Here is a 15,703-nt window from a genome sequence, read left to right as displayed (position 1 = left end):
AAATATTTCTACCAAGCAAGTAGTGATGCCCAAGGCTTGTCGCTGCAAGAACTCCTCGCTGGCTCTGAAAACCTTGGCAGGGTGTTCAAGTACAGTATCAGAGCTTCCACAGTGCAGCTGTTAGAGCTCTTTGCATCCAGGTTTCATAAGACAGGGATTGGGTTTCTCTCCTGACAATCGACTGGCGCGCCACCCAGTCTCCAAGGTTCTGCCGCTGGATGCCCTGCCCCCTGGCTAATGCCTGGTATGGTCTATATATTAATCAGTGGTACTCAGCGTAGTTCCAGTAGTGGTGGGGCCGTGCTGAATTTTATGAACAACCCCCAGTATTAGTTTTCACTTTCTAGGAACTAACCTAAAAGTAAAACTCATGATAACTACTTATCTTCATAATGGTTTCTTCCCAGTGGCATTCCTTTCTAGAAGTTTCCTCGCCATCAGATGATGACGGCGTGTAATTATGTCCCACCTGTGTTTATTAGCAGGGCCAGGATCCGCTCCTTTGCCGGTAGCGTCTGACCTCAGATTTAATTTATACTTTAGCTGTGTTATGTGACCTACATACATCACCATGTCATTATCCACATCAAACCTCTCCTTGCGCTGCCTGGTCCGTGATCATGGACAGTTCAGACTTTTTGTGTCCTACTTGTGTGCAGTGCTCTGCATTTATTGCACTGTTGTGCTACACTGCTCTGCCATGCTGTGCATTTAATGCTCTGTTTTGTAAAACTAGTGTGCCATGCTCTGTATTTAGTGCAATATTGTGCAAAACTATTGCCTTGATCTGCCTTTAACGCATTGTTGTGCAACACTAGGGCCTTAATCGTCAGTGAATGCACTGTTAATGCACCAGTGTGCATTTGTGTGTCGCATGCTGTATTTAATGTACTGTTGTGCAACATTAGTGTGTCAACAGTGTATATAATGCACTAAAGTGCAACACTAATGTGACCTGCTCTGCATTTAATGCACTGTTGCACAACAATAGCATGCCACACTGCATTATATGCACTGTTCTTCAACACCAGTATGTCTCACAGTGTACATAATGCACTATTCTGCAACACCAATTTGGCATGCTTGTATATAATGCACAGTTGTACCACACCAGTGTGCCATGCTCTTAATTTGATGCATTATTCTTCAATACTAGTGTGCCATGCGGCATGTAGAATGCACCGTTCTGCAGCAACCGTGTGCTACGCTCTGTATTTAATGCACTATTATGCAACATTGCTTTGCCAGGTGCTATATATATGTAGTGCACATTTCTGCAACACTAGTGTGCCACTCGCGGTGTTTAACACACTTGTCTGCAGTACTGTTGTACAACCCACTATATCAGTGATACTTAAAGTATGGCCTAGGGGCTGCATGCAGCCCTCAAGACCTTTACATACTGCCCTCTGGTCAGCTCAGCTGCTGTTTACTCGACCGGGCACTAAAAATAAGAGGATTTTAAATAAACAGAAAAGCATGCATTCAAAAGTTAAGGGGAGTTAAAGAAAAGAAGTAACTAGGGTATCCTGGACCGTTTAACTTTAGAAACGCCTTGATTTTTAAAGACCTCTTGCAGAAAAAGTGTAAACGTGTGAAAAAGGCTCTCCAAAATCCAAATAGTGTATTTCATTAACATGCAGATCAGTTTCACCTTAGTCCATCAGATTATATCAGTGGATTGAGAGGTCCTTTTTAAAAGTGATAGTTTTCAAACATGAATTCAGAAATATTCCCCCCACCCTGACAACGCCACTAGTGTAATAAGTGGCAAGTAAGTTATGTGCACTCTGTGTCCTGGGTTCCTAATATACATGAACAACACTAGTTTATTAAATCAAACGCATGAGAAGGTTTTGTACAGCACACATCCTGAAGCCATGTATTCCGAGGTCCTCATATGTGATTATGAAGAAAAAGAAGGGAAAGTGAAATAACACACTTGCCTATAATCGTACAATTTGGTTAAGTAGATGTGCCGGGATTAATCCCAAATTCATGCTTTCACATTGTGAGTTCAGACGCTAGATGTATACTCTTCCCCTCCCTTACTGCCACCTCATCCCTGCTGGTATCAGTGCGGCTCTGGGTCACATCACCGACCAAACTTTGTGGCCCCCGGGAAAATGTTTGCGAGTATCCATGCACTATGTGTTGTCCTACGTGGTGATATTGGTGTCACAAGCTGTAGTTAACACATGTTCTGTAACCCAAGTTTTGCACACTCTTTATTTACTGTAAAATCCTTTTCTCCAACCCTTACGTGTCACTCGCTGTATTTAAAGACCTAATCTGGTCCACTGATGTCACTCAGTTTGTAAAAGCGTATACTTTACCACACGCTCGGCACTGTACCGGTGTGCCACGCGCTATTTTTAAAGACTCATTCTGTAAACCTAGGTACATACCAAGCGTTATGTGTAAAGTCCTATTTTGTTGTTGTTAGCCCTGTATAGCCCTTTTCCTACACTTAAATTATTCAGGCACATTTACAGCGCCCTGGGCCTTCCTCTTACTGTAAACTTTGCGATGCGCTGTTAATGACTCATCTCTGACTAGCTTGCAACCCTTTAACCTAAGGCTAACTGGTCGCTTTTTAATTCAAAAGTAATCTTTTACTTGCCATTGTTCCAGAAACTCATTTGCCAGTAAGTTCCACTTAACAGAAGTGGTTATGAAATCCAGGTATGTCCATCAGCCACCTTTTTTTAACTAAATCCATGTGCTTGCTGGAGCCAGTTTTGCCACAAATTGAGTGCTTCAGCCCACGCTGGTTCATATTACTTAGCCTCTGTCCGTCCATGTGTCCACAAACCGGTATTTGGCCACAAGGCCTGCCATTATGGGCAAATCACTTTACCTGTATTTTGTAATCCGCAGAGATAGCAGTCAGCACTGTCCTAAGTGCTTGTCTCCGCCCTCCTTCCACTGTCTTCTGGTTTCTGTAGTCCTGCTTCAGACAGACTGCAAGGCATTGAACAATCGCTGTAGCGGGTGTCCCGAGCTCTTCTCTACACCCCACAGCACCCCCAGCCCTGGTTTAAGCCAAACTCTTTCAATTCGATCTTGAACTCCCCTACACTTCTATTCCTGATTTCAAGGTTTGTCCACCTGCTTTGTGTTCTAATATGACTCCTTCAATGCCAGAACACCTCCCAAAAGAGACGTTCTACAGGGATGGGAGGGTGGGAAAAATAGCAAGCATTGGCATAGCTAATAGGTCTCGCCTTTGGGACCTTATAAGTATTTAATTATGCAGCACAATATCCTTGGTGCAACATCAACTGTTGCATGGCTAAACACTTCTAATGTACCAAAGGTGAGACCTATTGGCTATGCCAATGTTTGTCTTAGAATCCCATTCTTCCTTCAGTAGATTCTAGCCCTGTAGTAGCCTGAACATTATGCTGGACTAAAACAGCGGTACAAAAGGGGGGTACAAAAGGGGGGTGGTGATGGACGGAGCATCTGAACCAATCAAACACTCACACCCAGTCAAAAGATCTGGGTTTGATCCATCACCGTTCTTTAGCCCACTCTGCCACCCCAGTTCAGACATGGCTATATGCAAATCAGTCTGACCCTGTGCCTCATGGGAACAGTCCAGCCCGAACTGCCAAGCCATGCCTTCCCTGGACCGGAAACAAGCTTCCGAGGACCGGTTTCTGGCATTCCAGCCGTCCTCAGCCCGGCTTGCTTGAATCCAGTGGCAAAGTGAGCAAGGGACTCACGTCTGAGCATACCCTGCCACACTTATGGCGGCCAAAGCGGTACAAAAGGGGGTGGTGATGGACGGAGCAGCAGCAGATTCATGGGCTGATGAAGACGATCGGCTGAACATGGTGTGTTGCAGTACCAATAGAAGAGTGTACAGATTCGTCCCGGCCAAAGATTGTATTGGTTGGAATTTTTAATTTTGTAAAAAGTTGCAGTCTCCTGCTTATTCAGAAACCATTCAGTCCATACACAACACGCGGTACTTGGATCTCTTCTTTTTTTGCATTAGCAAACAGTTAGTTTGGGGTGGTCATACAACTTATTCGTCACAGGACATGATCCTAAAATTTATAGAGGAAGATTGTAAACTTGTGCTCCGTTGGATGTCTGAGGAAGTTGACTGAATTTATGAAATGGTAAGATAGGGGCATGCCAAAGATATTGGACACAGCCCTGCTTTCACAAGTCTGTATTGGCAACATTCCAGTGAGTCTGCACCACTGGAGATTTTTGGATTTAACAACTTGGGTGTATGGTGCTTAATTGTAGTGGCAACTGATCATCTTTGTGGCTGAAGTATTCGTGGACTCTCAAGCTTGGAAACGCTAGTTTCCAAATTGATGTGGCACTTCGAGCAGTACATGCCTACCTGGAAGCATATCTCTTGTAGGTAGATTCCTCCGTCGATTGGTTAAAATGCTTATTAATTTTTTTTTCTTTAATAAAAGTGATCCATAGCACCATTCTGACAGAGGTGTTAGTATCTGACGGTAAGCATTTAGGCGAGCTAGATCAGATTGTTGGGAAAAGAGAACCACCAAAACAGAAAGTCTCTTCTGAGGCTGAGAGTCTCGTGCGTTTTTCAGGTTTTCTGTACTTTGCTACACATATCCCCATATCAGCAATATCTGGATGTCTCTTGACCTTATGATAGACACTGTTGTCACAGGCGCATGGCTGTGGTGACATGGAGGGCACAACATGTCTCTTAGGGAAAGTGTTCATGGTAGGGACTCTGTCAGTGCTGAGACCTTGGATTCAGGTGGAATAAATGCTGCACATTGTCTTCTTGCAACTCTTCCCTGCTATATTGTCATTCTGGAGAAGGACACATTTTTTGTTTGTACAAACCAAAGCACAGTAACTCTGTCACCGACAAAAATAAGGCAGGGTTAGGTATAAGAGAATGTTTTCAGATGCCTTTCTGGTGTGTTGACCACAGAGCTTATGCTTGCAATACAGAAATTCCAGAGAGATTAAAAGGGGAGCTGTATTGGGTTACATTCTATTCTACTAGAACAGTTAAAAGCTCTTTCTTCACACTGCTTAAGCTCTAGAAATTATGGAAGCTTCTTGCCCAATTGTCCCAATATTTACTCTCTAGGCAGTGGCATTTTGGTAAGTTATGAAGGACATCTGTACTTTCCTTTGGCTCGGTTGATCAGCAACAGCTAAAGCTACGGAACCTTTATAGAGCCATGACCTTGATAGCCCTTGCATGGCCAGATAAATAGATCCTTGCATCAGACTAACTGGCTGGAACTTCTCAAGAATGTGCTGTACAGTACTTTGTCTCAGCCCATCCTCATTAATTTCAATAACTTACCATTAATTGCCCTACATTGCAGGGGTCGTTTTCAGGCTGTATTTAAATCTTGCCAGAAGACAATTAAGTAATATACGGAGATTTACTGATCTTGGACATTAAAATGATTTTGTGGTTGGTAATTATATGAATGTCAAAGCATTTGAACAAAACGCAAGTGCATCATAAGTCTATGGTGGGGTTCCTGCATGTATCCTTAACGGTCCGTCCATACGGGAAACGTCCTTTACATCGCGGTGATTACACCGCGATGCAGTTGCAACGCAGCCGTTACAACGCAAGCGTTACATCGACTTGCGCTGGATGGCACTATAACCTAAGGATGAGTAAGATTTACTATTCCAACAACTTCGGAACCTTTATAGAGCCATGACCTTGATAGCCCTTGCATGGCCAGATAAATAGATCCTTGCATCAGACTAACTGGCTGGAACTTCTCAAGAATGTGTTGTATAGTACTTTGTCTCAGCCCATCCTCATTAATTTCAATAACTTACCATTAATTGCCCTACATTGCAGGGGTCGTTTTCAGGCTGTATTTAAATCTTGCCAGAAGACAATTAAGTAATATACGGAGATTTACTGATCTTGGACATTAAAATGATTTTGTGGTTGGTAATTATATGAATGTCAAAGCATTTGAACAAAACGCAAGTGCATCATAAGTCTATGGTGGGGTTCCTGCATGTATCCTTAACGGTCCGTCCATACGGGAAACGTCCTTTACATTGCGGTGATTACACCGCGATGCAGTTGCAACGCAGCCGTTACAACGCAAGCGTTACATCGACTTGCGCTGGATGGCACTATAACCTAAGGATGAGTAAGATTTACTATTCCAACAACTTCGGAACCTTTATAGAGCCATGACCTTGATAGCCCTTGCATGGCCAGATAAATAGATCCTTGCATCAGACTAACTGGCTGGAACTTCTCAAGAATGTGCTGTACAGTACTTTGTCTCAGCCCATCCTCATTAATTTTAATAACTTACCATTAATTGCCCTACATTGCAGGGGTCGTTTTCAGGCTGTATTTAAATCTTGCCAGAAGACAATTAAGTAATATACGGAGATTTACTGCTCTTGGACATTAAAATGATTTTGTGGTTGGTAATTATATGAATGTCAAAGCATTTAAGTGCATCATAAGTCTATGGTGGGGTTCCTGCATGTATCCTTAACGGTCCGTCATTACGGGAAACGTCCTTTACATCGCGGTGATTACACCGCGATGCAGTTGCAACGCAGCTGTTACAACGCAAGCGTTACATCGACTTGCGCTGGATGGCACTATAACCTAAGGAATAGTAAGATTTACTATTCCAACAACTTCCCTACTGTACGTAGACTGGTGTTGGAATACTAATTCCTAAGTCCAGCGCCCTCCAGCACAAGTCTTTGTAAGGACTTGCGTTGCAAAGACTGCGATGTAACCTACCACGATCATTTTGATGGCATTGTTACATGACATTCGTCCATACACCATGGTGGCCTATAAATTGTCTTGTGATTTTTTTTTCTTTGGAATTGGTTTTTAGTTCTATCCATGTTATTTTTCATGGAAACCCCACCATAAAGAGTAGTATTGAGTATCTCCTACTCTAAAACGTTCACTTTTATGTGTTTGGTACGAGAAGGATCTTCAGCACTTCCCCTACTTATGAATGATTGCATTTTATCAGCTTAGCCTCTATCCCTTGCCCACGGCCACAGTCTTTACATAAAGTACTTAACCACCTGGGCCCTAGGGACATATACTCACTAGCTACGTTTGCCCACCAGATGACTGTGTGATAGTGAAGCCGTAATAAATTTCTATTCTGCAGCAGCAGCTTATCTCCATATGTCCACATTTCTATCACAAGCTTTAGAGGTCCTGTTCAGCACTAAACTTCCTCCCACCAGTCCACAGTGTGACAACTGGCCAGGACTCGCAGCTACTTCACATCCTCTGGCTCACCAAAATTCCCAGCATATAATTGAAACATTCAATTATCACTCGCAAAGCCTTTTGCGGCAAAAACCTCTCCTGACTTTCTGACTGTTCAAGTCTTGGTAGAACCCGAAGCACTGGCTTACTCACCAGGGCTCTAAAACCCACTTTTTCTCTCCAACCTTCAATTCCTCTTACCCAACGGTTGAGGCATTATAACCCCCTTTCCAACACCACCTTGGCAGAACACTGCTTCTATCTGCTTTTTCTGCAAACAGCCAGTGTAAATATTGCCAAAAGGAGCAATTGATGGACAGAATGCAGAACAATGTCATACATTCACGGCAGTAGAGAGATCTGGACCATCTTTTTACTCACCATGTCAATCCAGTTTGAACCCATCCATTTGCAAATCAGTCTTGACCCTGTGCCTCATGGGAACAGTCCAGCCCGAACTGCCAGGTCCTTCCTGGACTGGAAACAGCAACCTCGGACCGGTTTCGGGGTGTCACCCCTTATCAGGGTCCCGACTGATTTGCATATAGCTGTGTCTGAACTGGGGTGGCGAAGTGAGCTAAAGAATGATGATGGATTCAACCCAGATTTGTGACTGAGGGTGAGTGTTTGAAAAGTTTCAGCACTCTGTCCATCATCTCCTTGTGTATTCTAAATAGTATCTGCAGTCCCTACAGCAGTCCTTTCTTCCTTACATCTGTGGCACCTGTAAGTTTCTTCTGTGAAGTGACACTGTCCATCTGTTAAACTTTTTTTTAATGAAAGTCAACATACTAATAGATACTGGATTTTCTAGTGAGGTTTAAAATAATGTTTCTTTTGGCCATCCTGGAAATTCCATTAAGTGTATTTAACTTGAAAGTTGTGATTTTAGTTGCCATCACATCCAGTCGGTCTTCTATATTAAAGTTACCTTCCCTTGCTGAGCAATCCTGACATGATCTATAAATTGCTTCAAAATTGTGAAGAATATTTTTTGTGATGTGGAAGGGTGATGCAAAGCTCTATAAAGTTGTTTCTATATTGCATTAGGTTGTTATCAAAGTCTTGACTGGTCCTTAAAAGGTCTTCTCAGACTTCATTCTTGTGTGCTACAAGCCTGGAATGAATTCAGTCACAGAGGTTTCATTCCTTTCTTTATAAGTTATCTGGTGTGAAGTATTTCCAGTAGCAAAGGCTACATTTTTCAAGGGCATGGCATTGACAAGGGCATGAATCCAGCTGCTCAGGAACTCTATATTTCTATAGGAACAAGGCATTCATCCTGTCCTAATCAGCTAGGGGTAAGGCATTGACATGGAGTAAGTACAGATTTCCCAGTAGCTTTTCTTACAGTGTATGCAATGTTTTCAATTCTAAGTGTTGCATTTGGGTAGGTTTCTTTGCTGAAGAAGGCAACTTTAAAAAACGATTACAATAGTTTCCCACCTTTTGCGTGTATTACCTAGAACCATAAGTGGGCCTCTTCACTGCCCCAGTTTTTTTAAATGCTGCTTTTGCTCATAGTTGCTTTGGAAATGGCTCTTGTGTTGCCCAATGTTTTTAGAAGCACTTGCATAAAAGAGCGCAAAAGTGATGGGTGAATATGCAGCAGTTTGTCTCAACCATTTGTAATTACTCTAGACTTATGCCGTCATTTGTTCTCAGCCATTTCAGACCAAGGCCAACCAAATACAAATCAGTCTTGGCTTTTACCCATAAGTAAAGCCAGTACTGAACTAATAGGCCACTGTCCTTCTAAATGCAAACACAAGCAACTCCAGATGTGTCTGCCTTATTGGTTTGGTGCAACTTCAGTTCCCTGTGGTACAGTTACCTTGCGACTCATTTATGGGCGTTCTACCATAATTAAGGATGACCGACAGCACATACGGCCTACAGTTTGAACTAGACCTCAACTTTTAGTGGTTGATTAAGGCTAATTTGCATATGACGTGCTCTTCTGTGGTTGTTCAAACATTGCCATCCATCTCAATTTCTACTAGTTAACTACTTCTAACTAAGGTTGACGATTGAAAGGGACAAGGCCTTTCTAGATTGCCCGCCCCCATTTGTTTTTCTGTTACCATGCCGTATGAGTATCCCAGAAAAACGTTATCGCTGCATTGAAACCCATGGAGGATAACCATGTTCTAGAAATATTGTTAAAGGTAAGTAACTCTTCCTTCGTGAATCATATTGTTAACGGTAGCTAGATGGTTTTGCGGGGGAACTAATGTGACCATCTTTGTAGTTTCAACTTGCCTCTGCAACTAATTAATGCATTTCTTTCTGCTTCCCAGCTGATGAGGCAGCAAATGAAGATGATGTTCTTGGAGAAGAGACTCAGGTAACTATATTCTACATTAGTTATTAGGTTTTTTGTTCACTAGTATGGCCATTTCTCTCCCAAGCCAGCAATTTTTTTTAGCAATATATAATCATACTTAAGTGCTGTTCATTGAACTTGGACGTTAGAAGACAGTAGAGGACACATTTCTTGTGTACTTGCATGCTTCCTGCATTATTGCTGCCCCTTACTGTTCCTTCCTCCACACTGGCTTCCAAACCTCCCCCTTGATAGTTGACTGAGCAGTAGGCCTCTGGCCTTGCCTGTTCCTCCTTCCAGTCGGGAAAACAAGAGGGAAAAATAGCACAATTCCATTGAAAAGATACTTATTTGTAATCTTCTTCGCCATATTTATTCCCTTTGAATTCCTTAAAGAATAATATCTCTGCTCTTGTGCAAGATCCCGGATCACGGCTTTTCAAGATTTAAAAAATATATATATTTTCCAATCCGCGAAATACACAGAAAGCACGACCAAATTGGCAAAATACCTGCCTTTTTTTTTTAGTTTTTCTATCCCACACTACTTTTGACTGAGTCACCGCATGAAAACAGTGCACTAAACAAAAAAGAAAGCAGAAATAGTACCCAATGTAATGACACTATACCATAGTAAAAGCTAATCCTACTTGTTAATGAATCTTGAAAAACTGTACCAGACATTTAGGCAACTAATCAAAGAGAGGGCAAGAAAAGATAAGTTGGGATCCCCCAATTTCCCTGAAATTACGGTGTATATACATCAAAACAAGGGGTTCCCTATGAGTCCAGTCTATCTGGGTGGTACCAGCACATGAGTGATTTTTACAAGAAAACTCTCACCCTTCAGGAAATCCTGGAAGCATGATTCATCATACATGGCAGAGGATTGTCTCCACCCTGATTCGACACCCTATGTTGCAGCTTTCAATGAGGTCTGTGCCCTAGACACCATGAATAAGATAGGCTGGATCAAGCATGTTAAAAGCCTTATGTCCAGCATTGGTTTACCTGGACATAATATTAATTGCCCACCAACCCATATCAGAAGACCGATCAAACTACTATACTGGGAATGGGTTGACAAAAATGCACACCTTAATACTAACCAGGGCAGTCTAACTGAAGAATTCAGAGACTTCAAAGTCAGCCGCTCTCTAGAAAGCTACCTCGACTCAATCTAGGTGCCTTCAGACAGGAAGTTCTACATTCAATTCAGTCATGGTAGTCTGCCAATTAATGCATTTACAAACTCTTGGCTGTCCCACAAAGCCCAGCCTAAGGGCTGCCCTTGTTTCCCCTGCCTGCACAAAGCAATAGGCCATGTCCTCTTTGCCTGCACATCATATGCAAAACCCAGGTGTAAATGGTTCACCCCAGTTTGAAGACAACTTGAAACTCGAGATTCTAGAGTGGCCCTCCGCATACTGAAGTCAGATGCAAGACCCTCGGGGGGGTGGGGGGGCGTGGCTGGACGCCTATGGAGCAGGGAGCCCGAACCAGAACTTCTGCGGGTGATTTCCCCCCCATATCAGCCCATCCTGCATGCTATAGGGGAGCCCTTTGTACTAATCGCTTACCCTCCGACCCCTGAAAGGAGGAGGCACTGACTGAGTCGGTCAAACAGGGCAGAAAGACACGTCTTTACCGCAAAATTGCACCGGACGGAGGACCCGTGAGGCCAGCCAAAATGGTGCCCGCGGTCTGAGCCCCGTCTTCTGAGGGACACCAAGAGACTGCCTACGGAGCTAATTGTGGGCCCGGGACGACAAAGCACCGGGCCCACGTAATCTTGTGGCCAAGAAAGAGGATCGACAAGTGGTAACAGGGGAATCCGCCATAGTAGGGGAGCCACAAGGTACGCCAAGATGGTGACCAGATCCGTGAAAGACGCCCAGAGGCTACCAGCTAGACCCAGCAGGACACAGAGCTGACTACAGGTCTGCGCTGACAGAGAGTCGGGCCCTAACACCCGCGAAGCACAACAGGAAATAAGGGGGAGTGGCGGAGAGGGGCCCGGACGGCGACACTGCGGGAGGAGGTGTGGGTGCCTGGCGGCGGAGAGTCTGATCATGGCCTGGACATCGCTGCGGGCGACCCCGGGACGACATTCCTCGATCTCTCCAACTGGGTGGCGGAGCTTGATAGTCTGATGCACTGTGACCGGCCTAATTGGCGCGGCCGTGTGCCCGGTGACGCTGCTACTCGTCCCCTGCTGCTGTGGGCCACGCCGCCTCCTAGGAGAACCCATCTACCGATGCAGGAGCGGTGCAGCCATCTGGTGAGCGGGAGCTGCCTGGGACTGTGGGGGCTGCCCCCGGAGGTTGAGGCGCTCCTGCCTCCTTTTTATCCCGCTTCCCCTTTGTGGCCTCCGCAAGAGGTGCCAAGTTCCACTCACCGTGATACGGCGTTACACCAGTGTCCCCCTCGTTGGACGGCGGTGATTGCACCAAGAGGCTGCCGGAGGAGTGCTGGCCCCCTTCGCCCTCACTCCTACTCCTGCCTGCAGCCCGGCTCCGCTATATCAAGTATTGGCCTGTACAAACTCATCAGCCCCAGTGCTGATCAAGGCGCCCACCGCAGTGCACACCACCAAGATAATGCCACACTCTCTTGCTGAGGCCTATGATAACCTCCCTCACCCATCGCCTCAATCCGTGCGCTAAGGATATCCCCAAGGGACACTCAGACACCACTGCACAACCACGTATTGTTGCACTGGTCTGGACTACTGCTGACAGCGAGGTGGGGGGGCATTCACGCCATCACCGCCACCTTTTCAGACCGTCTCCTTGCCTGTGCCACCTGCTGCGTTTCTCTTAAGCTGCCTCTGGGACTCGCAGTGAGCACCCGCACACCAAGCACCTGGCCCTAGCTGCTGTTACAGCCCGCTGGGCCTCTCCACAACCACCATCAGAGCCACATGCTGCCACACTGACTGGGCGCCAATGCACTTGAGGCTCTTGACTCCCATAACGGAGCAAACTCCTGCCTAGCCACCATGCTCTAACGAGGCTTGCTAACCTCTACTCATTGCAACTCCGCACCCAGACGACTGGTCCCCTCGCCATCACCTCAGAGCGGCGGAGCCGCGCTCACGCTCTTCTACAACCGACAGGCAGTTTGGTGACACCGCGGCAAGAGCACGTGGGGAGACAGGGCTACGCTGCATTGCGGTGCACGGGTGCCGATAGGGGGTGGCATACAGTGGGAACATAGGCCACAGCAGTGACCGGCTGGAGGACACCGGGAGAGGTCCCACCCCTGAGCGGGGCCTGACTGGGAGAGACGGGAGGAACGGAAGCCCTCCCCAGGGGTTCACAACCAATATGGGTAGAGTCAACAAAAGGTGAGAGACAGTGCAGCAGGAGCCAGCTGGAGAGGATGCCGGAGAATTGAGTCTACACACACAGTGGCTCGTAGTGAAAACAGTGCAGCTCAAGACGTCTTATCCCTGCATAACATCCTGCAGACCATAGAAATGTCCAGGACGGCCGTAGAATCTAAAATTGAAATGCTCCGTGAGGATCTGGGCCTACTTCGGGCAGATCATAGGAAGCTGGCAGACTGAGTCACGTCAGTGGAAAGGAGATGTCAGAGACCTGAAACCGCAAGTATCCGCGTCTACCCCCAAACTCACGGACATAGAAAAAAGGGTGCATGTGCTGGGACTACGGGCCGAGGATGCCGAAAATAGGGCAAGGCGCAACAACACCAGAGTCACTGGGCTGCCAGAAAAAGCTGAAGGGAGCAACATGGTTACCTACCTCGAACTGGATCCACACTGAGGTGGCAGACGAGGGCCTATCGCCTTATTTCGCCCTGGAGCAGGCGCACAGGGTTCCTGCCAGGGCACAGTCGCCGGGGAGGCCGCAGAGTCCAGCGGTGGAGTGCTCCCTCTTTTACAAGGACATAGATCATGTGCTGAGCCAGGCATCTTAAAATCTATAACAGTACCATCCGGATCTTCCCGGACTTTTCCCGGGAAGTGCAGCGGCAGAGAGCTTCCTTTGTTTCTGCCAAATGGTAACTGCGACAAATGGGGCTATCCTACTCCATGGTGTTCCCAGCTAAGCGCCGGATAGCACACGCCGAGGGGACCAAGTTCTTTACTACACCCCAAGAAGTGTGGGACTGGATTGAGGAGCAGGGACCGGAGGAACGAAGGCCGGGACTAGCCAGAGAAGGATTCCCTGATGTCCCCTGGGAAAGGGGGGGGGAACCATAGTGCCTCCCAAAACTGGAGGAATCTCGACGAGCCAGGGAAAAGGCGGTTGTGGCAACAGCATCCCTGAGGACTCCAGGCCCACGGGGCACCTCCTCACTATCCAGGGAGGAACAGAGAGACTCCGACTCTAACACCAGCTCGAGCACGGTGGGAGACACCAGCCAGACCCTTCCTGAAGTGACTCCCAGAACGGCAGACTTAATATGATGGACATCTAGCACGCAAGTACCCGCTGGACACTTGAACTAGGGGGGTGAGGCGCCCTGATTAGGGGTTGATATGAGCGAGGGAGGGGCCCATGGCGGACGATACGAGGTCCAACCACTGGATAGGGGGGGACGCAGGTGGGGAGGCTTTCCTCCTTGTGAGCATTAGCCTAGCCACGAACCGCATTTCGGACACTTGTTTGTTTCTACGCTAGAGCGCAGTTTGGGTGGGGGAGAGTTTCTCACTTGTCCTGGGGAGGGGGTGTTAATAAGGTTTTCAGTTGGGGGCACTGCTGTCTGTACATTAACAGGGACATGGGCTGTAGCAGGAAGGTTCACTCCACCCAGAATATGCCGCTGGAAGCAAAACCAGGGCTGGGGGGCAAACTGAGGTGGAGAGGATTATTTGTAATGCCAAATCAGACGGTATATATAACCTCCTCTTTTGGAATGTCCAAGGGATGCACTCCATGCACAAGCGCTACAAAAATCTTCTCCCACCTAAATAGGCTAGGGATCCACATAGCAGTGTTGCAGGAAATGCACACTTTGGCTTCTGAGGGGGCGGCATTACACAGTAGATGGAGAGGTCAGGCTTACTATACTTCTTCTTTGGCATTTGCCAGGGGGGTCCTGGTATGGATCAGGGTGGGCGCCCCCTTTCATCACACCGGGCCCAAAGTCGATCCAGAAGGCCGGTATGTGGTGGTCACAGTGAGACTGGACGGGCAGGATGTAACGCTTTTAAATATTTATGGCCCAAATGCGGAACAAGGAGCTTTCCTGGAACAACTGTCGTGGGACTCTGGCACCGTACATGACTGGGTTGATCATCGTGGGGGTGGGTGGTTTAATTTTATTGCGGACCCGGATCTTGACCTGGTCCTCCCCCCCCCCCCCAGTCCCCCCCTCCCCACACCCACCGCTCAGGGATGCCCCTTTCCACAGAACAGCTAGGGTGTTCAGGAACTGGCAATGTCACTGGGGGTTGGTGGACCTGTGGAGACGAACCCACTAGACCGGGAATATTCCCACCTCTCTCATGTACTCGACTTCGGAGGGCCGGAGGGCGACGGAGTCAATGAGGTAGCAGGCTTCGTCACTTTTGACGGGACGTCGGCCATTTTAGGTGTTGTCGAAGCCGTAGGTTTCGGTTTCGTTTTTGATGGGACGACGGCCATCTTAGGTGCTGTCGAATCCGAAGGTTTCGGTTTCGATACGCGCAATGGCGTCTCCGCTGTTGTGTCCGTGGCCGGGCCAGAAGGCGGGGCCGGGGATAGCGGTGCAGGGTCGTGGGTAAGGCCGAGTGGCGATCCCGTGACCTGAGCCTGAATCATGTAACTTTCGGGGCATAGCTCTTCCTCTGAGCTATCTTCCGCGGCCCCATAGACTTCTTCGACGTCCCCTACCTCCTCGACGTATTCAAGGTCTTGGCTTTGTTCCTCGACTTGTTCCTCGGGATCGGCCTCGACCTCCGTCGACGGTGGTGAAATCTGAAGATGATGGCTTCGGCCTTCTTCTGCGGGGTCGTCGAATATGTCGTCGGGTGCCGGAGCCGCTCGCCGGGCCTCGAGGCGCGCCGCGCGCCGAAGCTTGAGCGTTTTCTTTGACCTGAACTTTGAGCAGGCCATGCAGTTGTCCTCGTTGTGGTCCGGCGAGAGGCATTTGTTACAGACTGGATGCACATC

The 15,703-nt window shown here is 47.2% G+C and overlaps 1 protein-coding gene across 1 annotated transcript in view; it reads left to right on the top strand.

Moving 5' to 3' along the window:
- SARNP (SAP domain containing ribonucleoprotein) overlaps positions 1-15,703 on the top strand; it is a 738,339-nt gene that overhangs the window by 169,151 nt on the left and 553,485 nt on the right. Inside the window, exon 3 of the mRNA XM_078686447.1 lies at positions 9,556-9,602. Within this exon, the coding sequence (XP_078542573.1) occupies positions 9,556-9,602 (47 nt within the window). The remainder of the gene's footprint in view (positions 1-9,555; positions 9,603-15,703) is intronic.

The sequence above is a fragment of the Lissotriton helveticus genome, chromosome 1_1 (genome assembly GCF_964261635.1).
Source record: "Lissotriton helveticus chromosome 1_1, aLisHel1.1, whole genome shotgun sequence".
Classification (NCBI taxonomy): Eukaryota; Metazoa; Chordata; class Amphibia; order Caudata; family Salamandridae; genus Lissotriton; species Lissotriton helveticus.
This window is presented reverse-complemented; position numbering and strand designations above follow the sequence as displayed.